Here is a 27545-nt window from a genome sequence, read left to right on the forward strand (position 1 = left end):
TCATGCTTTCAGACCACGGCAAACTCAGCTCAGATTCAGCATATATGTCTCTAACCCGTCATCTGTCCATTAGCACCTGAACGCTATGGGAGACTGACAAATTTGTCAATGGACAAAATACTTAAATACATAATCCTATCCTTTGTCAGTCAGAGTGTCACACAGCCCTAATTGGAATATTCACTGTAGTTTTTTTGTTGTTGTTGTTGCACCACCATTCAGGGTTGAAAGCGAGCATCACAATATTTTACTAACTCCATCAATTTGCTCCTAACAAGGGTACTTCCTCTAAGATGCAGGTCCACCCCCCCCCCAACAAAAAAAATCTCCTCTGAGTTCGGCCCAATGAAGAATAGACCAGGCGCCTATAAGCTGTCATGTTGTTAGCAGAGTGAGTTGATGATTGTGACTTGAATGTGTGTCACCAGGAACAGAGTAATAAGATTTTAACTGTCAGGAGGTTTTCAGAATAATTAAATAGTCTGAGAGACCATGAAAGCAGGTCTGAACAGGTGCTGCTTAATCTATCTCCACTCCCAAACCCACCCATTAGCCTAATTCACTGGATAAATTCAGTTCCTCTGCTGTCTGCATGTTTTCATTTCCTCCAATATTACCCACACTGTAGGATATTTAAAGCGGTGGTGGCCAAGTGGTTAATGCGCTTGGTTTCAGTTCAGAAGGCTCCGGGTTCAAATCCCACCCCTGCCACATTTCTCCATGTAATGTGGAGTTGCGTCAGGAAGGGCATCCGGCGTAAAACCTGTGCCAATTCAACATGCAGATCCACCTTGGATTTGCTGTGGCGACCCCGAGTGCAAACAAGGGAGCAGCCGAAGGGACTTACTAGGATATTTAAAGCGGTCATGTAGTGCAGTGATTTTCAACCTTTTTTGAGCCGTGGCACCCTTTTTATATTTACAAAATCCTGCAGAACATCACCAACCAAAATAATATTATAATGCTATTACCTCTGGTTTTGCGCAAAACCCAATTATCGCAGTAGAAAATCGATACAGAAAACACCGCATTTCGAAAATCCTCAAGCATTTTGCGCTCTGATCTCAAGTAGGGCTGTCACGATTAGGAATTTCTGGAGACGATTAATTGTCAGACAAATAATTGCGATTGACGAATATATTGTCTATTTTTTTCTTTTTTTCCCCTTCTTTATAGTCTACTATTGTAGTATAATTACACAACTCTGAAAGAATGTTTGGTTTCTGTGAGTGGGAAACTGGGAATGGTGCAACATTTTTATTTTTATCTTCATTTTATATACAGTCCCAACTTTTTCTGATTTGTGGTTGTTTCTGTTGCATTTCTGAAATTGTTTCTCCTCATCAGTCACATTTTGTGCTTAAACACTGCATTAAGCTCAAGATTGAACAAATAAATACCTTTGGAAAATAACAGCTGTTAAAGTTCAGAGTTCTCACCTGCTTTTTGTGATCTCTGCGTCTGAACATTTTTTTTTTTTTTGTGGCTCAGTTCATTCATATATTCTCATTTTTTAAATATGTTTTTAAAGATATTTGACCGTTTATTTCATCTCATGATCTCATAAATTCAGCATACGACGCTCACATGGTGTGAACAGGACGGTAACGGCAGAATCACACCTTTAGAGAAAGTTCAGAGAGAAGTAAAGGCAGCTTCACGTTTCCGTTTTTTTTAACGTTCACTCGGGTTAAAATCCTCTCTCTGCTCCGCGCTCAATGTGCACTGAACGTGTCACGCCTGCATTCAGGAATCTCCCTCACCCACCCCCTCCCTCGCAGTCTGCAGCCTGTTAACTCTGCACGCGCGCACACACAGGCACAGACACACACACTGACAGCTCCGCATTTTAGACGGCTTTTGAAGAAGACGGCACTGTTTTAATCGGCCATCAGCCTCCTTGTTATTGTCCCGCCTTAAGACGAAAGAGAGGCTGCAGCACGTTTGACGTCAGATTCTGTCGTTTTATGCTTTGTGGATAAAATAAATAATTCATGGTAATCGCGAATATGAAAAATACCCACGGCACCCCTGACAATCAATCACGGCACCCTAGGGTGCCGCGGCACCCCGGTTGAGAATCACTGATGTAGTGTACAGTTGTTTTCACTTACCTTTTCGCATATAAATATGGTTCGGGTTTCATGTTCAACATTCTTAAATTTCCCCAAACTCTGTGCCTGTCCATGAAGAAACTCCCAATATGCTGCTGTTACTAAGACAGAGGAGGCATGTTGGGCAGGAGTTGTATTCCATTTAAGGGTGATTCTTAGACTACGGGCACTTTTATGTCCCTTGATCATATTTTATGAAAAAAAGAAAAAAGGGGAAATTTCACACTTTTATAGTTATCTTTACAATGAAAGTGTTTTAAGAAATTTGTCCTAGTAGTCTATGATGACTTTTTCACCTTTTTTCAGCATCATTATATGCAAATATTGCTGTTTTGTGCTTGTTCCACACCCAGACTTATGATCTTCAATGATAAAAATGAATAGTAAACAAACGTTTTTTCTAATGTTTTAAAATATCTCTGAATAAAATATCAGTAAAATAATCAAAACATAATTGGGGTATTCAATGTCATACAACTGTTGTGATTTTTTTAAACGAAATGTAGTTGTCCCACACTATTGCCGTAATTTCCACCACAACAATAATGTCCCTTTAAAAAGTTTGTATGAAAGGTTGCGTGGGTAGTTTCTATGGAGATAAACAGTAACATCAGAGCACATGTATATAGCGCCAAATCACAACAAACAGTTGCCCCAAGGCGCTTTATATTGTAAGGCAATGGTGTGGTGGAAATTACATTTACAAGGCCAATAGTGCCCGTAGTTAAAGAATCACCCTTAAAGCAACATGCCTCCCCTCTATTAGCAATATCATTGTTTTAATATAATTGAGTTTGTAAAAAGGAATTTAGTCTTAAACAATGTTAAGAATCAGGACTAATAATTGATGAATGCTTCATTTGGAAGAATCATTAATTTATTTATTTTACTTAGCTCAGGAAGGATTCCTGGTACAGAGAGTTAAAAATATATCCAAAGCTCATCACAGTAACGGAAGAATGTAACTTAATGTATTCTCGGCAGTACAGCTAGGAAGGGGTATTTGTTGCTAACATACAAATTATTAGTTAGGTGTGCTCCATTTGTTTACCACTGATGTAATGCATGTGAAATAATCTTGACAGAAACTTAATATCATCAGCATTACATCTTGTAAGTAATCATAAAATGCAAGAATGTTTTAATAACTAAAATCTGCAGTTTTGAAGTTTGGGGGGAAAATGCAGTTTGAGATCAGGGAGAGAGGTCTACTACAAGTACCTGTTCTTGCACTGAAACAAACAATATTTCTGTCATACGATGCAGTTCTCAACAATAATTAGAGCACTTAGATACTTGATAGCTAACAGTGTTTTAATATGATGAAGGTTGCAAAGGTTTCCCTTAAACTGGGTTGTGGAAACCAGTGCCTTTGTTGGTGAGGAAAGCTTTACTTATCTTGAATTTACAGGTAATGCTGAGATCTTTTTGAATCATTGGATTCTCTGATTGCAGCAATTGAGTAGCTGAGTGAAGAGTCGGAGTGTCTGGGTTTGAGATTGCCCTAGATCAAGACTAAGATCCAGGCATTCAGTCACTCTCTGGACTGAGCCATTATAAGTGTAACTGTGTGCAGAGAAAATGTTGCACTTGTAGAAAGATTTAGTTATCTCGGCAGTGACATTCATGTCTCTGGATCCTATGCCTTTGAGATTGAGAGGCGCCTGGGAAGAGCTTATGGAGTCCTGAAGTCACTGGACAGAGGTGTTTGGTAATGTAGATATCTTTGCAGGAGAATGAGGGTCCAAGTCTTTAGGGTCCTGATGCTTCCTGTTACTGTATGAGTGCCAGACTTGGATACTAAGGGTTCATTCACACTATGACATGAAGTGGTTGATACTGCCCGGCGTATCATATTCTCAAAAATCTTTGTGAAATGCCAGAGAAGACTCACTCCACGGGTCCAAATTTCCTGTCTTCAACACAGATCAACATGGCTCAGCAAAGGGCAAGGTTGTACCGGTGGAGCTCAGTGTGTGGCGGTGGCCCACTGACTTACGAGGACATAGTTCAATTTTTGTCCTCGGAGGGCAGGCGCATTGGTAGCGGAGGAGTACAGTAGCGTGACATCACATGACATAGCTCATATAAAATCGACTTAAATGAGCAATGGCGTCACTTGCTACTGATGTGTTGTCAAGACCAGGTCTATACCAAGGGTGCCCAAGTTCGGTCCTCGGGATCTACCTTCCTGACACTCTTAGGTGTCTCCCTGTTCCAACACACCTGAATCCAATGAAAGACTCATTAGCAGGCTTTTAATAAGCCTTTCCTTAGATTCAGGTGTGTTGGAGCAGGGAGACAACTAAGAGTGTCAGGAAGGTAGATCTCGAGGACCGAACTTAGGCACCCCTGGTCTATACATTCCTTCACAATTCTTCATATTTCTACATATTTCCTCATGCACCCAGTCAAATCTCCAATGTTGACCAGTGGAGGCCACCCAAAGCAGAAGGAGCAGTAATGGCATACTAGTGGTGATGACATAGTGGTAGCAAAGCTTAACTTTTGCCTGTGTTTTAGCACAAACATCAGTGCTTTTTTAGTTCTTGTTTTTTAAGACATACTTTTTTGTTTTATTGCATGCCCTTCTGTCTATTCCTACTGTTCTATGCTGCGATGTGACACTGAAATTTCCCCCATTGAGGGATGAATAAAGGCTTTTCTTATGTTATCTTAAAGTCTTCTAAGTATATTGAAAATTTTTCAGGACCACAGCGAACATCAATTTTGCCCAACTGACATAGACCTCAGTGCTTATCAACATTAATCAACCTTTCAGTCTCCATTGGCAAACACTTGGCTAATCGTCAAGAGTATGAATATACCATATCCAGTGACCTAAGGTGATGACGGGATGTGTTTGGTACCAGGGCTGGCTCTTTGAGCAATCTTTGGTTACCACTGGAATATTTTTTTCTTTCTCTTTTTTTCTTCTGCAAAAGGCCAAATTATCTGTAATCTTCCCTTCATGCAGTTGAATGCGGTGCAGACAGAGGCTGGAGGCTTGGAGGCACAGAGGAAGCATGGGTGCATTATTAGATACTGACTGATGTGGTTTGCACTGAGAGAAATTATGATCTGGGCTCCCCCTGGGAGGTGCATAAACAGAGTCGTAGTGATGAGTGTGGAGTGAGTATGTGGGCAGTAATTGACTGGGACTGAAACCAGAGCCAAACCCCTTCCTGCTTCCTTTCTGCTTTTAGCTCTATGGTCCAGTTTAATCTAAAGTCAGTATCGATAAAGAAACACTTATCTATCTGTACATTAGCATTCAAATACTATTGTGCCAATCCAAAGCTTGTTATCAGAAAATATCTTCATATGCTTCATTTGACTTTCCCTACTAAAAAAAACAAACAAAACAAAAACATAACGTGCAGAAGAGTTTTCACTTATTCATTTATTGATTTATTCAGAAATGCCTGCAGGCTGCATCTTTATCTGTCTGCTGTATTCTCCATGTGATGAAAGCTCCTCTTGCTGGGATGCAGGGACTATAAGTGGCTCTTTCCCAGCATCATCAAACTGTCAGAGTCTTTGGGGAGCAGGAGCTGCTGCATCAGCATCACTGCCACTGACACATTTGTGCGCTAATGCTTTGACATTGGGCTTTTTAGACTTTAATTTCATTTTACTGGTTTAACTTTTGTGGAAAGTTGTGTGCTGAAAGTTGTGTGTGTGTGTGTGTGTGTGTGTGTGTGTGTGTGTGTGTGTGTGTGTGTGTGTGTGTGTGTGTGTGTGTGTGTGTGTGTGTGTGTGTGTGTGTGTGTGTGTGAGTGCAAATTATTTTTCTTATCTTCTTAATTGCTAAATAATGTATTGGTAAATATATAAAACAAATCTTCTAAATCAGTTTTTGAAGTAATTTTAAAGCCAAATTGACAACAGTCAGTTCAGTTTTTAAACATTTTTAAGAATAAGATGTTTTTTGTAAATTAACTTTTTAATGGTTTTAGCCGTGCCAAATAAAACAATTGCATTACTTGTATAAAACTGGGGTGGAGGGGGAAAAAAAATCAGTAAATGGAGTTCTTAAAATCTCGAGGAGATGGAGCCATTGCGGTTGCAGCTCCCACTTTGTGGAACGTCACGTGCTACGTTTTATGGTGCGGACTGTGAACAGCCTTTCCAGTTTTAAAATGCTTCTTAAGTCTCATTTGTTCCCCTTTGCTTTTAGCTGAGAAAACCACTTTTATTGGGTATTTTATCTGCTTTATTCCACTGTACTGTTGTTTTTATTGCTGTGCCTATTACATTGTAAAGCACTTTGGGAGGCCTTTGGCTGTGTAAATGTGCTACATAAATAAAGCTGACATTGACAGTGACAAAGAATCGCTTGTGTATGAGAAGGATCGAGAGCTTTGAAATATGTCAACGCCTAAATAAGCCAGTGACATTATAAAATGCTAACAAGCAACAATTTCAAATTTGTACTGTTTCAGAACACTAAAACCCATTGCTTCAGGTATTATTGTTAACAAATGTTTGATGCACTGCATGAACCACTTGTACTTATTCTAGAGGAGATGCAATTACAGAGTTCTAGAGGAGGTGGAGTGGCCACTTTTGTTTCTTCACATTTTCAGTCATATCCTGTTTTTCCAAAGGAGAAACCAGTCAATTTTGAATCGCTCTTTGTTCAAGTGATTTTACATGAAAATAAACATTTAATAATAGGTAACATTGAATATAATATATATATTTGAATCAAGCAAGTGAAATTATTTTGATGGGTGATTTTATTATTGACTGGTTAGCTCCATCTTCAGCCGGGGGCCGGAACATTTTTAATAGTGCTAATTTCACTCAGTTTATCAATGAACCAACAAGAATTAATCTTCAGTCTAAATCTCTTCTTGACTGGATTTTAGTAACTCATCCCAATAGATTTTTGGAATCTGGTGTCCTGTCTGACTGTTTCATCTACTGTTGTTGGAAAATTAAAACTTCTTGTCTGCCCCATGAATTTATTACAGTTCATCAGTTTAAATCATTTAATTGTGATAATTACATTACTGACCTGCTAAATATTAACTGGAGTCGACTGAAACTAATACCTTTTATTAGACTCTATTGGCTTTGCTCAAAAAGTAAATGAGTCCACCCACCACTTTAATCATATCTTAGATCTTGTTCTGACTTATGGTATGGAAATTGAAGACTTAACAGTATTCCCTGAAAACTCCCTTCTGTCTGATCATTTCTTAATAACATTTACATTTACTCTGATGGACTACCCAGCAGTGGGGAATAAGTTTCATTACACTAGAAGTCTTTCAGAAAGCGCTGTAACTAGGTTTAAGGATATGATTCCTTCTTTATGTTCTCTAATGCCATATACCAACACAGTGCAGAGTAGCTACCTAAACTCTGTAAGGGAGATAGAGTATCTCGTCAATAGTTTTACATCCTATTAGACAATCATATTTGTCTAATAGATTACAATTTGTTCATGTAAATGGGGAATCTTCTTCACAGACTAAAGTTAATTATCGAGTTCCACAAGGTTCTGTGCTAGGACCAATTTTATTCACTTTATACATGCTTCCCCTAGGCAGTATTATTAGACGGTATTGCTTAAATTTTCATTGTTACGCAGATGATACCCAGCTTTATCTATCCATGAAGCCAGAGGACACACACCAATTAGCTAAACTGCAGGATTGTCTTACAGACATAAAGACATGGATGACCTCTAATTTCCTGCTTTTAAACTCAGATAAAACTGAAGTTATTGTACTTGGCCCCACAAATCTTAGAAACATGGTGTCTAACCAGATCCTTACTCTGGATGGCATTACCCTGACCTCTAGTAATACTGTGAGAAATCTTGGAGTCATTTTTGATCAGGATATGTCATTCAAAGCGCATATTAAACAAATATGTAGGACTGCTTTTTTGCATTTACGCAATATCTCTAAAATCAGAAAGGTCTTGTCTCAGAGTGATGCTGAAAAACTAATTCATGCATTTATTTCCTCTAGGCTGGACTATTGTAATTCATTATTATCAGGTTGTCCTAAAAGTTCCCTAAAAAGCCTTCAGTTAATTCAAAATGCTGCAGCTAGAGTACTGACGGGGACTAGAAGGAGAGAGCATATCTCACCCATATTGGCCTCTCTTCATTGGCTTCCTGTTAATTCTAGAATAGAATTTAAAATTCTTCTTCTTACTTATAAGGTTTTGAATAATCAGGTCCCATCTTATCTTAGGGACCTCATAGTACCATATCACCCCAATAGAGCGCTTCGCTCTCAGACTGCAGGCTTACTTGTAGTTCCTAGGGTTTGTAAGAGTAGAATGGGAGGCAGAGCCTTCAGCTTTCAGGCTCCTCTCCTGTGGAACCAGCTCCCAATTCAGATCAGGGAGACAGACACCCTCTCTACTTTTAAGATTAGGCTTAAAACTTTCCTTTTTGCTAAAGCTTATAGTTAGGGCTGGATCAGGTGACCCTGAACCATCCCTTAGTTATGCTGCTATAGACGTAGACTGCTGGAGGGTTCCCATGATGCACTGTTTCTTTCTCTTTTTGCTCTGTATGCACCACTCTGCATTTAATCATTAGTGATCGATCTCTGCTCCCCTCCACAGCATGTCTTTTTCCTGGTTCTCTCCCTCAGCCCCAACCAGTCCCAGCAGAAGACTGCCCCTCCCTGAGCCTGGTTCTGCTGGAGGTTTCTTCCTGTTAAAAGGGAGTTTTTCCTTCCCACTGTAGCCAAGTGCTTGCTCACAGGGGGTCGTTTTGACCGTTGGGGTTTTACATAATTATTGTATGGCCTTGCCTTACAATATAAAGCGCCTTGGGGCAACTGTTTGTTGTGATTTGGCGCTATATAAAAAAATTGATTGATTGATTGATTAATGAGGCATGGGACTGATGAGTTTTGTAGGGTCAGTAATACTACAGAGTTGTGGTCTTACACACCTCTCTGCAGCTTCTCTCCCCCTGCCATCCCCCCAATACCCCATCCCCGTAGAGACGGCGCCTGCTACCAGACCACCAACAACCAGTAAAAATCTATTTAAGCATAAAAATTCAAAAAGAAAAAATAATATAGCACCTTCAACTGCACCACGGACTAAAACAGTTAAATGTGGTCTATTAAAAATTAGGTCTCTCTCTTCTAAGTCCCTGTGTTATGTGTCGACGCAGGTTGAGGAGCGGACCTGCGTCTGACAGAACCCAGCGGTAAAAATAACCAGAAGGCGGTTCCCAACAGAAACAATTTATTTTTCACCTGTGCTTACAAATGTAAAACATAAAAAGCGTCCCTCTGGTGGAGTGATAAGTGGCACGTTCTCCAGCGCCTGCAAGGATTAAAGCCCGGCGCTCCTGGACCCACTACCACCGCCAAACACCCCCCAGGTGGACACGACGAACCGATTCTCTGTGGAGCAAAGAGAAGGTGAGGTGAGTCAGCAGATACAACTCTATCTTTCGCATAACACACGCCATCAGCAACACACTTAGGTCAATGTTTCTTTTTATCTTTATACAAATGAGCAGCCTCTCACAACCAGTGGAGGATCACTTATCCTGCACGCCACCGCAGTGAGAAGCAAGCTGCACAATTCTCTTCACAGTCTCAGTTTACTGTGTAACAAAACACCAAAATACTATCAACAATTACTTAATCACTTAATTACCTTTAGCGTGTGCTGACAGCATGTGTCCTCACCCTTCCCTGCTTCACGGGCTCGATATGTCAAACCCAGGCGCGATCCTCAGCGTCTCACAAACGAACATCACAAGGTCGAGTTCCCGGCAGTTCTGCTCAAATCACACATGACTTATATGCAGAACGCCATCCAATTATCTGCTACAGCTGCAAGTCTTCAAGGCCGCACGTGAGCTCCTGCCACAGGTGTTCCACATGACACTAATAAGGGTGAGGACTCTTCAGCCAGCACTTTCTCCACAGACAAATCAGCCCTCATGCCACCTGGAGAGCAAAGAAAAGAAAAGAACACCAACACAGCCAGCCACGCCCCCCCAACACACAACACCCTGTTAGTAAATGATAAATAATTGATCAACATATTAAATGAGTCAACACCCCCGAGTCACACTAACTGTCAGAATGCTTGTAGCACGGGCAGAGGAGGAGGATTAGCAGCAATCTTCCACTCCAGCTTATTAATTAATCAAAAACCCAGACAGAGCTTTAATTCATTTGAAAGCTTGACTCTTAGTCTTGTCCATCCAAATTGGAAGTCCCAAAAACCAGTTTTATTTGTTGTTATCTATCGTCCACCTGGTTGTTACTGTGAGTTTCTCTGTGAATTTTCAGACCTTTTGTCTGACATAGTGCTTAGCTCAGATAAGATAATTATAGTGGGCGATTTTAACATCCACATTGATGCTGAGAATGACAGCCTCAACACTGCATTTAATCTATTATTAGACTCAATTGGCTTCACTCAAAATGTAAATGAGTCCACCCACCACTTTAATCATACCTTAGATCTTGTTCTGATTTATGGTATGGAAATTGAAGACTTAACAGTATTCCCTGAAAACCCCCTTCTGTCTGATCATTTCTTAATAACATTTACATTTACTTTAATGGACTACCCAGCAGTGGGGAATAAGTTTCTTTACAGTAGAAGTCTTTTGGAAAGCGCTGTAACTAGGTTTAAGGATATGATTCCTTCTTTGTTATGTTCTCCAATGCTATATACCAACACAGTGCAGAGTAGCTACCTAAACTCTGTGAGTGAGATAGATTATCTCATCAATAGTTTTACATCCTCATTGAGCACAACTTTGGATGCTGTAGCTCCTCTGAAAAAGAGAGCCTTAAATCAGAAGTGCCTGACTCCATGGTATAACTCACAAACTCGCAGCTTAAAGCAGATAACCCGTAAGTTGGAGAGGAAATGGCGTCTCACTAATTTAGAAGATCTTCACTTAGCCTGGAAAAAGAGTCTGTTGCTCTATAAAAAAAGCCCTCTGTAAAGCTAGGACATCTTACTACTCATCACTAATTGAAGAAAATAAGAACAACCCCAGGTTTCTTTTCCGCACTGTAGCCAGGCTGACAAAGAGTCAGAACTCTATTGAGCCGAGTATTCCTTTAACTTTAACTAGTAATGACTTCATGACTTTCTTTGCTAATAAAATTTTAACTATTAGAGAAAAAATTACTCATAACCATCCCAAAGACATATTGTTATCTTTGGCTGCTTTCAGTAATGCTGGTATTTGGTTAGACTCTTTCTCTCCGATTGTTCTGAGTTATTTTCATTAGTTACTTCCTCCAAACCATCAACATGTCTATTAGACCCCATTCCTACTAGGCTGCTCAAGGAAGCCCCACCATTAATGAATGCTTCGATCTTAAATATGATCAATCTATCTTTATTAGTTGGCTATGTACCACAGGCTTTTAAGGTGGCAGTAATTAAACCATTACTTAAAAAGCCATCACTTGACCCAGCTATCTTAGCTAATTATAGGCCAATCTCCAACTTTCCTTTTCTCTCAAAAATTCTTGAAAGGGTAGTTGTAAAACAGCTAACTGATCATCTGCAGAGGAATGGTCTATTTGAAGAGTTTCAGTCAGGGTTTAGAATTCATCATAGTACAGAAACAGCATTAGTGAAGGTTACAAATGATCTTCTTATGGCCTCAGACAGTGGACTCATCTCTGTGCTTGTCCTGTTAGACCTCAGTGCTGCTTTTGATACTGTTGACCATAAAATTTTATTACAGAGATTAGAGCATGCCATAGGTATTAAAGGCACTGCGCTGCGGTGGTTTGAATCATATTTATCTAATAGATTACAATTTGTTCATGTAAATGGGGAGTCTTCTTCACAGACTAAGGTTAATTATGGAGTTCCACAAGGTTCTGTGCTAGGACCAATTTTATTCACTTTATACATGCTTCCCTTAGGCAGTATTATTAGAAAGCATTGCTTAAATTTTCATTGTTACGCAGATGATACCCAGCTTTATCTATCCATGAAGCCAGAGGACACACACCAATTAGTTAAACTGCAGGAATGTCTTACAGACATAAAGACATGGATGACCTCTAATTTCCTGCTTTTAAATTCAGATAAAACTGAAATTATTGTACTTGGCCCCACAAATCTTAGAAACATGGTGTCTAACCAGATCCTTACTCTGGATGGCATTACCCTGACCTCTAGTAATACTGTGAGAAATCTTGGAGTCATTTTTGATCAGGACGTCCTTCAATGCACATATTAAGCAAATATGTAGGACTGCTTTTTTGGATTTGCGCAATATCTCTAAAATTAGAAAGGTCTTGTCTCAGAGTGATGCTGAAAAACTAATTCATGCATTTATTTCCTCTAGGCTGGACTATTGTAATTCATTATTATCAGGTTGTCCTAAAAGTTCCCTGAAAAGCCTTCAGTTAATTCAAAATGCTGCAGCTAGAGTACTGACGGGGACTAGGAGAGAGCATATTTCACCCATATTGGCCTCTCTTCATTGGCTTCCTGTTAATTCTAGAATAGAATTTAAATTCTTCTTCTTACTTATAAGGTTTTGAATAATCAGGTCCCATCTTATCTTAGGGACCTCATAGTACCATATCACCCCAATAGAGTGCTTCACTCTCAGACTGCAGGCTTACTTGTAGTTCCTAGGGTTTTTAAGAGTAGAATGGGAGGCAGAGCCTTCAGCTTTCAGGCTCCTCTCCTCTGGAACCAGCTGCCAATTCGGATCAGGGAGACAGACACCTTCTCTAATTTAAGATTAGGCTTAAAACTTTCCTTTTTGCTAAAGCTTATAGTTAGGGCTGGATCAGGTGACCCTGAACCATCCCTTAGTTATGCTGCTATAGACTTAGACTGCTGGGGGGTTCCCAGAATGCACTGAGTGTTTCTTTCTCTTTTTGCTCTGTATGCACCACTCTGCTTCTAATCATTGGTGATTGATCTCTGCTCTCTTCCACAGCATGTCTTTTTCCCGATTCTCTCCCCTCAGCCCCAACCAGTCCCAGCAGAAGACTACCCCTCCCTGAGCCTGGTTCTGCTGGAGGTTTCTTCCTGTTAAAAGGGAGTTTTTCCTTCCCACTGTCGCCAAGTGCTTGCTCACAGGGGGTCGTTTTGACCGTTGGGGTTTTTCTGTAATTATTGTATGGCTTTTGATGGGAGAGTGTCAGAGAGCTTTGTGTGTTTGTGTGTGTGGTGTGATTGGTTGTTGGTGTGTGCATGTAGTTATGTTTGTGTGTAATTAATTGTTTGTAGTTGTATTGTTGCCTTTGTTTGTATATTTTGTTATGTATGTACTGTTGCATGTCTTGCCCATTGGATGTCTTGTTGTTATTATTGAGGACCCCCTTGAAAACGAGATTATAAGTCTCAAGGGGTTTATCCTTTCAAGTTAAATAAAATAAATAATTAAATAAAAACCTTGACACACTAGATGAAACAGTCACCTCATAAAATGATTCATGTTTCAAACCAATAAATACTAAACCATTTGCTTCATGAAATGTTTCATGTTTAGCAATATTTTACACGATAAATGAAACAGTATTTTCTGAAAACAGGTCAGTGTTCCAGTTCATTAATAAAAAAAAAAAAAAAAAAACAGTAATTGCTGAGGAAAACGAATCACTGTTTGGAACTGATTCACTATTTTAAAACACTCAAAAATAACATTGGTTTTCAAAAAAGATGTTTCGGAACACTCAAAATCAGCTTACTATTTTCTAAAAATAAAATAAAAAATTCCAAAATGCTTGACAGACTAAATGAAGCAATTCACCATTTTAAAATATTTGATTTTGTAAGTGAACCAATTCCTTTATCAATAAGTGTCTCAATAAGCTTGATACACATACTGAAACAGATGCTTGAGAGAACGATCCACTGTTTCAAAATATGCATGCACACACAGCAACCTGTGCAAAATTGCCCCAGTCTGCCTGCCTGTAGAGGATTCTTTTTGGCTTTGTGTTGACGTATGGAACCGTCCGTCAGAGCGTGCACTGAGATAGTGAGACCGTGCTGCTGTCCGTGGCTTTACAGCTGCTACTGGATCTCAACATGTTTCAAACAGTTGCAGAGTCTTACCAGAGAAATGTGATTGTATGACCTACCTGAGGTGGAATCAAACTCCACACACACACACATGCCCGCCCTTGTCAGTGTTTTCGTGTGGAGCCAGAGAAATAGTGGGAGAGTTTTATAAATAGAGCAGTGAATGCACAGGGCCTGTAACACCTGCATGTTCTCACACACTCTCACAACCTGATGGAGTATGAAGCTTGCAGCGCAGTGTGGAATGCCGATGTAGTTCTCTAGTAAAGTCGGGAATAATTCATGTGAAGAGTCTCAGGAGTTTTCCTGACAGATCATTTAATCTAAGTTTTCCTTCGATTAAGTTTTCCTTAGTTTTCCAAACACAGCGGCCCTGCAATAAATGCCATCTTTATGAAGCTTAAATGGTCCTTTGGGGTGAGTTTGATTACAGATAAGGGAGCATGTGACAGTGCTTATTTTGTTTTATACAACATATTATCCTATTTTAGGGCCCCTTCACACATAACACGAAGTTGGGCAAAAGAAGCAGAAACTGGCCGAAAATCCGTGAACAAAATCGAAATGGGGAACCGCGAAGCATTCCACTTGCTGTCGGGAGGGACGCATGGTCAGACAGGCGTGCACGATACTGCGGCGATGGTTTCGTACATGCTTGTGTTCACGTGCATGAACACAGTGCAAGCATGTGGAAAGTCACGCACTCAGCAGCGAAGCCAAAAAATGTAAAAACACTACAATTTATAATACTTAATTCCTGTTATAAAGAGTGGACTTAGCCTCCACCTAGACGTACACCAGGAAGTAATGAAATGATGTGGATTACTGTTCTCCCTTTTATGCTTTGCATGAATTAGCTGATGCGCTCATGTCATGAAGATGTCAGCTGGGCTCTCGTCTCATCAAGAGCCTGCTTTCATCTCATGAAGACAATTTTCACAGACAGCTCGAATGAGGCATGTCCAGTGCGCAGTAATCCAATGGTGACCACATTGCAACTGTGATATGTGTTTTAATTAATGCAATGTGGGGAAATCCCGCAGTTATACGTGCCTTGCGGTGGCATCCAGTGTTGGAGTGCGCTGATGCGGCAGTCAGCTGAAGCGAAATGTGTTTTAATTTATTTCCACATGAGGACAGCATGCCAACATCTGCGCCTCGCGGTGAAGTTATGCGAGGTCATACTCTACAAACCACTACAGGTGTTCTCCAGCTGTGACTTGCGAGCACAAATATCTGAACAGCTGCAGGGACACGCCCACCTGTGTCTGCCAACTTCGTCAGCTCACAGAAAAAAAAGGCTCACTCTCTGTTCCGTTTTTCTGTAGTAGTTAACTATAGTATGTAGTTATTGTTGTATGTGTTATTATTTTTTGTCCTGCATCTGTCTGATGTCTGTTTTTAATTTAACACCTTGTGTGCACAGTCAGGTCCAGCGGTCAGCATACACAATAAATTTTGCAGAGTAAAATTTACTCTGCAAAACTCTGTGATAACATTTGGTCCCAGTCCAAATAGAGTTAAATATACTCTATCACAGTGCTAAATCAACTCTTTCACGGTGTAAAATCAACTCTTATTGGAGTAGAAACACGATAGAGCTGATTTCACTCTATGATAGTAAATTTTACTCAGTGAAATTTACTGTGCAGTCACATCCATGTGTGTTGCTTGGTAACCAGGGTTGGGAGGGTTACTTTAAAAATGTATTCTGATACAGTTACTAGTTACCTGTTGAAAAATGTAGTCAGTAACGTAATCCAAGTACCATAATATTAAAGTCATGTAATTTGATTACTTTCAATTACTTCTGGATTACGCCAATATCAAATATGCTAATACAGACAAAAGAAACTAAATAGAAATAGTCTTGACCACATAGTACAGTTTATTAAGCAAAAATAAAACTGTTTCTTTTACATGGCATGCTCTGTTTTACTTCACATTATGAATTAAGAGCACCCTCAATATTGTTTTAAACACACCCAGTGTTCACCTGCTAAATTTTCAACAAAAAATGCCAAACAAATGAAGGATAATGAAAACTCAGGCGGTGTGCGGATGAATTTGTAATTAAAAGTGGCTTGCACGACAATATACAAAACAAAAAAAAAAGTCTACTACTTGTTCAGTAAACATAAAATTATCTTACTTTAATCTTTCACCTAGCATTCGCACCATGTTTAACATATCAGTCCACTTGTTGAACTTTCAAAATAAGAACAAAAGCATAATGAAAACCATTACGTAAATACTGTCAGTAAGGAGGCGTGATCGCCATTTTAATTCCGGGCAAGTTAGTGATTTGCGTGCATAGAAGTTAAAGAAACAGGTGGAATATGCTGGAAAGCTGCGCATGTTGGCAAAGCCACAAACTGAGGAACAAGGGAGACGATATTTCCTTCCATAAGTAAGTGGTTTTGGTTCTTCTTGTCACTTTGTCCGTGATATTTGAATGATAAACAGCTGTATGTTTCCTGTGTCGCCCGATGACACGGACCATTAACTCTTCACTTATGTCTAGTTGATATTTTCCACTGCTAGACCAATGTCTAGTTAAAATACTTGTCGTTAGTGATTAAAATTGTTCAACCATACTGGGGATTTTTTTTTAATTTGTACCTTAAAATAATGAGATTATAATGACCCGCGCTGAGCCGCTCACAGTCACACCCACACATAGAGATGTGTATCCACACCACTGACTTCATGAATGAAACCCGGTCAATAAAGGATAATTGTGTAAAAATATAATATGTATATAAATGTATTGTAATGGTTTTAGGAGCCTCGCTGCGTTGAACAGCTGCAGCAGGACGCCTCAGCTCAGCAGCTTGAACGGCACAGATCCGTGTAACTTTCAACATTAATATTTGGGAATGTGTGTGTGTGTCCGAGTAAGTGTAATACTTTCCTGACATAATTTAATGTCATTTAATTTTATTGGCTCAATATCCAGGTCAAAATGGCATTTTAACATGTATTTTGCGAGCATTTTTCTGAGTGTGTTCAGTCACGAATCTCCATTGAAAATGCATTAACATCCGTGTACTTCATCAATATTTCGCCCGGTTAGGAGGCGTCATGTCGCTGACCATGAAGGGACGTTTTCGTTTCAAAGAAAAAAAATATATACAGATAATATCATGAAATGCTTTAAAATTGTAATCCTGCGAAGTAATCCCCATTTTTACTAAATATACCTGTACTCTGAATGTCTTTTTTTCTGTAACTGTAGTGGAATACAGTTACCTTTTTTTTTTGTATCCTAATTACGTAACGCCGTTACATGTATTCCGTTACTCCCCAAGCCTGTTGGTAATGCACACTCATGTGGCACTTAGACAGTTTTCACAGGCAGTTCGAATGTGGTCATCTGCACTCCACTATCGTGCCAGGAGCGCGAATAGCAGTGGCTTTTCTAAGTGCCCAGTAAGAGGTGTTGGATGTTCATATGTGGCACCTGGAATTTAGCCGACACCTGCTGAGAGGGTGTCGAATGGGCGCTCACAGAGCACTCGCTGTCTTTTGGCCGCTGGTGTGTGCAAATGGTTGTGGTGACAACTGTACAAGGTGTTTGTGGTGGCTTCGATTTTTCACGAGTGGCATGCAATTCCTCCCTCATGCGCTAGTCGCTTCAATCGTGTTATGTGTGAAGGGGCCCTTAAACAAACAATACAGCACAGCATCTAGACAAACTGCCTCTAGTGGTTTGACTGAGACAACCTGTTCAGGGCGTACATTTGCAAAAGAGAGAACTGAAGTAAATTGCTTCAGGTGTGATGCTCTAATGAGTTATGTTTTTCCAAATTAAGCTAAACTGCTGTAAATTACTTAAGTTCTTTTGTTTGTGTAGGCAGAAATTGAGATTGCTTCCCTGCCCATTGTACATCGTTACATTACATACTATTTTGAGAGTTTTATTTGACTGAATCATTTTCTGAAACAATTGTATAATTTAGTATTTCAAGCATTTTACAGCAGGCAATAATTCGAGGAAATTGCTTCATTGAGTGTTTTTGAAAAATCGCACATTGCTGAAGCACTTTTTTGTAAATATAAATAAATAAACAGTGAATCATATTCCAAACCAATTGCTTGATTTAGTGTTTGAATCATTTATAACTGAATCATTTTCCAAATAACTGGGTTCATCATCTACTGCTTCAAACCTTTCAAAACAGTAATGTCTGCTTTCTGAAGCAGTTACCTGTTATATTTAATGTTTCAAGTCAGTGAATACTTTTCTAAAGGAATTGATTTTTTTTGTCTCCAAGATTTTAAAATAAATAATTAAAAGCGATGCTTTTAATTATTAATTAATTAATAATAATAATAATAATTATATATAATATAATATATTAATATATATATATTAATTAATTATTTATTAATTTATTTATTAAGCAAGCAATGGCTCATTTCTGCTATTACAAAGTATGAAATACGGGATATAACAAGCTCCATGTCAGTCCAGTTATCTGCCCGTTTTCATTTCTTGTCACGATATCTGTATGTACTTGGGTGATCCCCCGACACCAGTCGATTACAGTGACCTTGGGGTCAATTTCAAGGTCACAGTGAGATATTCAAGATATTGTCATTACCACCGGTTTTAGCGTGACATTAAAATAATCAGTTGAACATCCATCCATCCATCCATCTTCTACCACTTAGTCCGTTTAAGGGTCACGGGGGGCTGGAGCCTATCCCAGCAACCATAGAGCATGAGGCGGGGTACACCCAGGACAGGATGCCAGTCTGTCGCAGGGCCACAAACAGACAAACAAACACAGACACACACACACACACACACACACACACACCTACGGACAATTTTTTTTTTAAGATTCCAATCCACCTAACCCGCATGTCTTTGGATGTGGGAGGAAACCTGAGCACCCGGAGGAAACCCATGCAAACACAGGGAGAACATGCAAACTCCACACAGAAAGGCTGCGGGAATTGAACCCACGACCTTCTCGCTGTGAGGCAACAGTGCTAACCACTAAGCCACCGTGCTGCCCACTAGTTGAACCATTTCATTCATATTTAGCTTAAGGGTGTGCTTGGATGATCCCCCAACACCAGTTGATTACAGTGACCTTGGAGTCAATTCCAAGGACACAGTGAGATATTCATGGTATTGTCTTTGCCACCCTTGTTAGCTCGATATCTCAAGAACCAGTTGAACAATTCCATTCATATTTAGCTTAAGAGTGTGCTTGGGTGATCTCCTGACACTTTGTATTGCCGATCTGTGTGGACCGGAGGCATATGTCATCTCCTGATGACTTGATTTATTCTGCCCCAAACCAGGAATCTTGATCCAGTCAAGAACTTTTAGCACTTTCAATAGAATTGATTTGATAGAAATGATGTGTGACGGCGCCACAGTGCATGTTCTCTGAATTCATGAACAATTGTTTTTGACCTTTGACCTCTCACCTCCTCAGCCTCTCAAGATGCACTGCAGGTCTTGCACCCTGGTTACCAGTTCGGGCCAGTTAACAGGGAACAACAGAGGTGAAGACATTGATGATTCTCAGTGCGTGATTCGCATGAACGATGCCCCAAGTTTGGGCTTCCAGCAGGACGTCGGCCAGCGCACAAGCTTACGAGTAGTAGCTCACTCCAGCCTGCAGAGGGTGCTACGGAGCCGGCAGGAGCTGCTCAACGCAAACCAAGAGACAGTGTTCATCTTCTGGGGACCAAGCAGCTGCATGAGGCGGGACGGAAAAGGTCACGTTTATAACAACCTGAAGCTGCTGAAACAACTATTCCCCCAACTCAAAGTCTACATCGTTTCTCGAAGCAAGATGCTGAAGTTCGATGAACTTTTTAAAAGGGAAACAGGAATTGATCGGTAAATATTCACAAATCGATCTTTTTATAAGGGAAGCAAGACTGCAGAAGACAAATATCATCATTTGTGCAAAGCCACAGACACGGTCTTCAAAAGACAAGCTTGTATCTCTGTAGTCATATTTAGAATTGAGGCTGTATGTTTACCTTGGCTAAAAACTTTCCATCACAATTTTCCCAACTCCACACATTTCAACTCAGCAAACAATTCACCAATTAAGTCAGTTACAGTGCCTACTCTATTTCAATAAATCTGTATTTTCCTTTTCATTTTATAACTGAAGATGATTTCTCAGGTGAAGTGTGGAATAAGAGGAAGGGCATGTACATCCAATATTTGGGCACACGAGTGTGGATATACTAGAAACGATAACTCTCTCATCTTCCAGGAAGAGTTCCAATTCGTGGCTGAGTACCGGCTGGTTCACCATGGCAATAGCCCTGGAGTTGTGTGACAGGATCAACGTGTACGGAATGGTACCTCCTGATTTCTGCAGGTACAGTACAAGCTGATGCAGGGTCTTTGCCAAATGAATGAGTTTAGAGGGATAATAGTAAAATTTTGTAATGGGAGGATTTAGGCAACAACAACAAAAAACAGAATGTGTGCTTTTGCCAAACAGTGTGTGATTACTTTGTATTATCTGGATGAGATGAACGTTTCTTCATTCAAAAGTGTAAATAGCTCGCTCAGTGTTGCTTAGCAGCCGTTCAGTTCAGTACTCTTAAGTAACAATTTAAATCACAAAAATTCTCAATTTTAGGTGGAAATTTATTTATAATTTTCTATTGCTCTTATATCTTTAAAACCAATCCAGCAGATTATTGGTTTTAATGAAATTTCAGTAAGGTATATTATATTATAAGCCATTAGCAGTGCATCCAGAATGCATTCACAGCGCTTCACTTTTTACACATTTTATGTTACAGCCTTATTCCAAAATAGAATAAATACATTTTTTTCTCAAAATTCTACTTATAACACCCCATAATGACAAGATGAAAATTTTTTTATTTTTTTGCAAATTTATTAAAAAACTGAGAAATCACTTGTACGTAAGTATTCACACCCTTTGCTTAACCTGTTTATGCCCAGATTTTTTTTTATAAGTGGATAAAGTTGCATTATTACCTTTGAGATTTTTTTATTGTGAGTAGAAAATGACAGTGATACACTTTGGCAACAATCATTGCCAGTGGGGCAAAACGGGCTAATACTTTGTTAATGCACCTTTGGCAGCAATTACAGCCTCAAGTCTTCTTGAATATGATGCCACAAGCTTGGTGCACCTATCTTTGGACAGTTTTGTCCAAAAGCAGATGGTGCCTGCTCCCAGACCACCAATAACCAGCAAAAATCTATTTAAGCATAAAAATTCAAAAAGAAAAAATAATATAGCACCTTCAACTGCACCACAGACTAAAACAGTTAAATGTGGTCTATTAAACATTAGGTCTCTCTCTTCTAAGTCCCTGTTAGTAAATTATATAATAATTGATCAACATATTGATTTATTCTGCCTTACAGAAACCTGGTTACAGCAGGATGAATATGTTAGTTTAAATGAGTCAACACCCCCGAGTCACACTAACTGCCAGAATGCTCGTAGCACGGGCCGAGGCGGAGGATTAGCAGCAATCTTCCACTCCAGCTTATTAATTAATCAAAAACCCAGACAGAGCTTTAATTCATTTGAAAGCTTGACTCTTAGTCTTGTCCATCCAAATTGGAAGTCCCAAAAACCAGTTTTATTTGTTATTATCCATCGTCCACCTGGTCGTTACTGTGAGTTTCTCTGTGAATTTTCAGACCTTTTGTCTGACTTACTGCTTAGCTCAGATAAGATAATTATAGTGGGCGATTTTAACATCCACACAGATGCTGAGAATGACAGCCTCAACACTGCATTTAATCTATTATTAGACTCAATTGGCTTTGCTCAAAATGTAAATGAGTCCACCCACCACTTTAATCATATCTTAGATCTTGTTCTGACTTATGGTATGGAAATTGAAGACTTAACAGTATTCCCTGAAAACTCCCTTCTGTCTGATCATTTCTTAATAACATTTACATTTACTCTGATGGACTACCCAGCAGTGGGGAATAAGTTTCATTACACTAGAAGTCTTTCAGAAAGCGCTGTAACTAGGTTTAAGGATATGATTCCTTCTTTATGTTCTCTAATGCCATATACCAACACAGTGCAGAGTAGCTACCTAAACTCTGTGAGTGAGATAGAGTATCTCGTCAATAGTTTTACATCCTCATTGAAGACAACTTTGGATGCTGTAGCTCCTCTGAAAAAGAGAGCTTTATATCAGAAGTGCCTGACTCCGTGGTATAACTCACAAACTCGCAGCTTAAAGCAGATAACCCGTACGTTGGAGAGGAAATGGCGTCTCACTAATTTAGAAGATCTTCACTTAGCCTGGAAAAAGAGTCTGTTGCTCTATAAAAAAAGCCCTCTGTAAAGCTAGGACATCTTACTACTCATCACTAATTGAAGAAAATAAGAACCCCAGGTTTCTTTTCAGCACTGTAGCCAGGCTGACAAAGAGTCAGAGCTCTATTGAGCCGAGTATTCCTTTAACTTTAACTAGTAATGACTTCATGACTTTCTTTGCTAATAAAATTTTAACTATTAGAGAAAAAATTACTCATAACCATCCCAAAGACGTATCGTTATCTTTGGCTGCTTTCAGTGATGCCGGTATTTGGTTAGACTCTTTCTCTCAGATTGTTCTGTCTGAGTTATTTTCATTAGTTACTTCATCCAAACCATCAACATGTCTATTAGACCCCATTCCTACCAGGCTGCTCAAGGAAGCCCTACCATTATTTAATGCTTCGATCTTAAATATGATCAATCTATCTTTATTAGTTGGCTATGTACCACAGGCTTTTAAGGTGGCAGTAATTAAACCATTACTTAAAAAGCCATCACTTGACCCAGCTATCTTAGCTAATTATAGGCCAATCTCCAACCTTCCTTTTTTCTCAGAAATTCTTGAAAGGGTAGTTGTAAAACAGCTAACTGATCATCTGCAGAGGAATGGTCTATTTGAAGAGTTTCAGTCAGGTTTTAGAATTCATCATAGTACATAAACAGCATTAGTGAAGGTTACAAATGATCTTCTTATGGCCTCAGACAGTGGACTCATCTCTGTGCTTGTTCTGTTAGACCTCAGTGCTGCTTTTGATACTGTTGACCATAAAATTTTATTACAGAGATTAGAGCATGCCATAGGTATTAAAGGCACTGTGCTGCGGTGGTTTGAATCATATTTATCTAATAGATTACAATTTGTTCATGTAAATGGGGAATCTTCTTCACAGACTAAGGTTAATTATGGACTTCCACAAGGTTCTGTGCTAGGACCAATTTTATTCACTTTATACATGCTTCCCTTAGGCAGTATTATTAGACGGCATTGCTTAAATTTTCATTGTTATGCAGATGATACCCAGCTTTATCTATCCATGAAGCCAGAGGACACACACCAATTAGCTAAACTGCAGGATTGTCTTACAGACATAAAGACATGGATGACCTCTAATTTCCTGCTTTTAAACTCAGATAAAACTGAAGTTATTGTACTTGGCCCCATAAATCTTAGAAACATGGTGTCTAACCAGATCCTTACTCTGGATGGCATTACCCTGACCTCTAGTAATACTGTGAGAAATCTTGGAGTCATTTTTGATCAGGATATGTCATTCAAAGTGCATATTAAACAAATATGTAGGACTGCTTTTTTGCATTTACGCAATATCTCTAAAATTAGAAAGGTCTTGTCTCAGAGTGATGCTGAAAAACTAATTCATGCATTTATTTCCTCTAGGCTGGACTATTGTAATTCATTATTATCAGGTTGTCCTAAAAGTTCCCTGAAAAGCCTTCAGTTAATTCAAAATGCTGCAGCTAGAGTACTAACGGGGACTAGAAGGAGAGAGCATATCTCACCCATATTGGCCTCTCTTCATTGGCTTCCTGTTAATTCTAGAATAGAATTTAAAATTCTTCTTCTTACTTATAAGGTTTTGAATAATCAGGTCCAATCTTATCTTAGGGACCTCATAGTACCATATCACCCCAATAGAGCGCTTCGCTCTCAGACTGCAGGCTTACTTGTAGTTCCTAGGGTTTGTAAGAGTAGAATGGGAGGCAGAGCCTTCAGCTTTCAGGCTCCTCTCCTGTGGAACCAGCTCCCAATTCAGAGCAGGGAGACAGACACCCTCTCTACTTTTAAGATTAGGCTTAAAACTTTCCTTTTTGCTAAAGCTTATAGTTAGGGCTGGACCAGGTGACCCTGAACCATCCCTTAGTTATGCTGCTATAGACTTAGACTGCTGGGGGGTTCCCATGATGCACTGAGTGTTTCTTTCTCTTTTTGCTCTGTATGCACCACTCTGCATTTAATCATTAGTGATTGATCTCTGCTCCCCTCCACAGCATGTCTTTTTCCTGGTTCTCTCCCTCAGCCCCAACCTGTCCCAGCAGAAGACTGCCCCTCCCTGAGCCTGGTTCTGCTGGAGGTTTCTTCCTGTTAAAAGGGAGTTTTTCCTTCCCACTGTTGCCAAGTGCTTGCTCACAGGGGGTCGTTTTGACCGTTGGGGTTTTTACGTAATTATTGTATGGCCTTGCTTTACAATATAAAGCGCCTTGGGGCAACTGTTTGTTGTGATTTGGCGCTATATAAATAAAATTGATTGATTGATTGATTGATTTTGTCCATTCCACTTTGCAGCACCTCGAAAGCTCCATCAGGTTGGATGGGGAGCGTCGGTGCACAGCCATTTTCAGATCTCTCCAGAGGTGTTCAATCAGATTCAGGTCCGGGCTCTGGCTGGGCCACTCAAGGACATTCACAGAGTTGTCCTGAAGCCACTCCTTTGATATCTTGGCTGTGTGCTTAGGATCATTGTCCTACTGAAAGATAAACCGTCGCCTCAGTCTGAGGTCAAGAGTGCTCTGGAGCAGGTTTTCATCCAGGATGTCTCTGTACATTGCTGCATTCATCTTTGCTTCAATCCTGACAAGTCTCCCAGTTCCTGCCTTTGAAAAACATCCCCACAGTATGATGCTGCCACCACTATGCTTCACTGCAGGGATGGTGCCTTGTTGGCTCCAAACATGACGCCTGGCATTCACGCCAAAGAGTTCAGTCTTTTTGTTTCTCGTGGTCTGAGAGTCCTTCAGGTGCCTTTTGGCAAACTCCAGGTGGGCTGCCATGTGCCTTTTACTAAGGAGTGGCTTCCATCTGGCCACTCTACCATACAGGCCTGATTGGTGGATTGCTGCACAGATGGCTGTCCTTCTGGAAGGCTCTCCTCTCTCCACAAAGGAATGCTGGAGCTCTGAGACAGTGACCATCGGGTTCTTGGTCACCTCCCTGACTAAGGTCCTTCTCCTCTGATCACTCAGTTTAGATGGGCGACCAGCTCTAGGAAGAATCCTGGTGGATTTGAACATTTTCCATTTATGGATGATGGAGGCCACTGTGCCCATTGGGACCTTCAAAGCAGCAGAAATGTTTCTGTACCCTTCCCCAGATTTGTGCCTTGAGACCTGTCTCAGAGGTCTACAGACAATTCCTTTGACTTCATGCTTGGTTTGTTCTCTGACATGCACTGTCAGCTGTGGGACCTTATATGTAGACAGGTGTGTACCTTTCTAAATCATGTCCAATGAACTAAATTTACCCCAGGTGGACTCCAAATAAGCTGTTGAAATATCTCAAGGATGATCAGTGGAAACACGATGCACCTGAGCTCAGTTTTGAGCTTCATGACAAAGGCTGTGGATACATAGGTACATGTGATTTCTTAGCTTTTTTTATTTTATAAATTTGTAAAAAAAAAACAAAAAAAAACAACAAAACTTTTTCACATTGTCATTATGGGGTATTGTGTGAACAATTTTCGCCGGCGGGTGGGGGGGGGGGGGGGGGGGTGGAGAATTAAACTTTTGGAATAAGGTTGTAACAACAAAATGTGGAAAGAGTGAAGCGCTGTGAATACTTTCTGGACGTACCGTACATATCATCTTGGATTGTACATGTTCACTGTGCATAGTGAAAAATGTGTCTTTTATTTTAATGTCAGTGAGACTGTGTTCTGCAGCAGTGAAAACAAAAATCACCACTTTAACAAATTTCATCATTAAACACTCAATAAGTGCATCATAAATGTGTAACTTTTTCATATCAATCAATCAATCAATCAATTTTTTATATAGTGCCAAATCACAACAAACAGTTGCCCCAAGGCGCTTTATATTGTAAGGCAAGGCCATACAATAATTATGTAAAACCCCAACGGTCAAAACGACCCCCTGTGAGCAAGCACTTGGCTACAGTGGGAAGGAAACAGCTTACATTTTATACCCAGATAAAATGTAAGCTGATTCATATAAAACTCAGAAACACAAACAGAACAGCTTGACCCATTATGACCTTGGTGTGTATCAACCCCCCCCCCCCAAAAAAACAACTTTTCAGGTCCCATATTCTTCTGATGTTTTTGACTTTTGTTGTTCCTGCCTCCATTTGCTTCCCACTGTGACTCCGTACCTCTTTTCTCTCATAATTATCCCCAAAGTCCTTCCTCCCTGACACTTCACGTCTCCTCCTCTTTCATCCCTTGTAGATCCTCCTCTCACCCCTCTGTGCCATATCATTACTACGAGCCCTCAGGGCCCGACGAGTGCACCATGTATCTCTCCCACGAGCGAAGCCGACGTGGAAGCACCCACCGTTTCATCACAGAGAAGAAAGTGTTTGCAAACTGGGCTCGATCCCTCAACATTCACTTTTACCAGCCAGAGTGGAAGCCTCCTGCTGCCATCAGCCTGAACAGCTCCCAAACTGCACTTCCAGCTGGGTCTTGAAACTCCTCGAAGTGTGCCCGATGTTTGTGCACTAGGGGTGTCGGAAAAAATCGATTCACGTCCGAGTCGCGATTCTTATTTATTACGATTCTAAATCAATCAATCAATCAATTTTTTTTTTTATATAGCGCCAAATCACAACAAACAGTTGCCCCAAGGCGCTTTATATTGTAAGGCAAGGCCATACAATAATGATGTAAAACCCCAACGGTCAAAACGACCCCCTGTGAGCAAGCACTTGGCTACAGTGGGAAGGAAAAACTCCCTTTTAACAGGAAGAAACCTCCAGCAGAACCAGGCTCAGGGAGGGGCAGTCTTCTGCTGGGACTGGTTGGGGCTGAGGGAGAGAACCAGGAAAAAGACATGCTGTGGAGGGGAGCAGAGATCGATCACTAATGATTAAATGCAGAGTGGTGCATAAATCGATCCAAAATGTCCAAGAATCGATTTTTTAAACATAATCTTGCTTACTCGCTGCGTGTACTGTTTGTCAGGCAACGGCTTCTGTACTACAGGGTCACCGCGAGGGTGGGGGTGGTCCGGCGTGCTTCAAACACTCGTGCGCTGCAGAGACACACAGGAATGACTCATGATGTTTTGGTGGCTTTGGGAGCGGTTGGGAAGTGGGCTTGCCGCTTCTGAGGAG

At 40.2% G+C, this 27545-nt stretch overlaps 1 protein-coding gene across 1 annotated transcript in view; it reads left to right on the top strand.

Moving 5' to 3' along the window:
- Positions 1-26925, top strand: part of st6galnac5b (ST6 (alpha-N-acetyl-neuraminyl-2,3-beta-galactosyl-1,3)-N-acetylgalactosaminide alpha-2,6-sialyltransferase 5b) — a 40522-nt gene extending 13597 nt beyond the window's left edge. Inside the window, exons 3-5 of the mRNA XM_034179642.1 lie at positions 19598-20007; positions 20396-20503; positions 26659-26925. Of these exons, the coding sequence (XP_034035533.1) occupies positions 19598-20007; positions 20396-20503; positions 26659-26899 (759 nt within the window). The 3' untranslated portion in view covers positions 26900-26925. The remainder of the gene's footprint in view (positions 1-19597; positions 20008-20395; positions 20504-26658) is intronic.
- The last annotated feature ends 620 nt before the right edge of the window (positions 26926-27545 follow it).

This window comes from Thalassophryne amazonica, chromosome 10, assembly GCF_902500255.1.
Source record: "Thalassophryne amazonica chromosome 10, fThaAma1.1, whole genome shotgun sequence".
Taxonomy (NCBI): Eukaryota; Metazoa; Chordata; class Actinopteri; order Batrachoidiformes; family Batrachoididae; genus Thalassophryne; species Thalassophryne amazonica.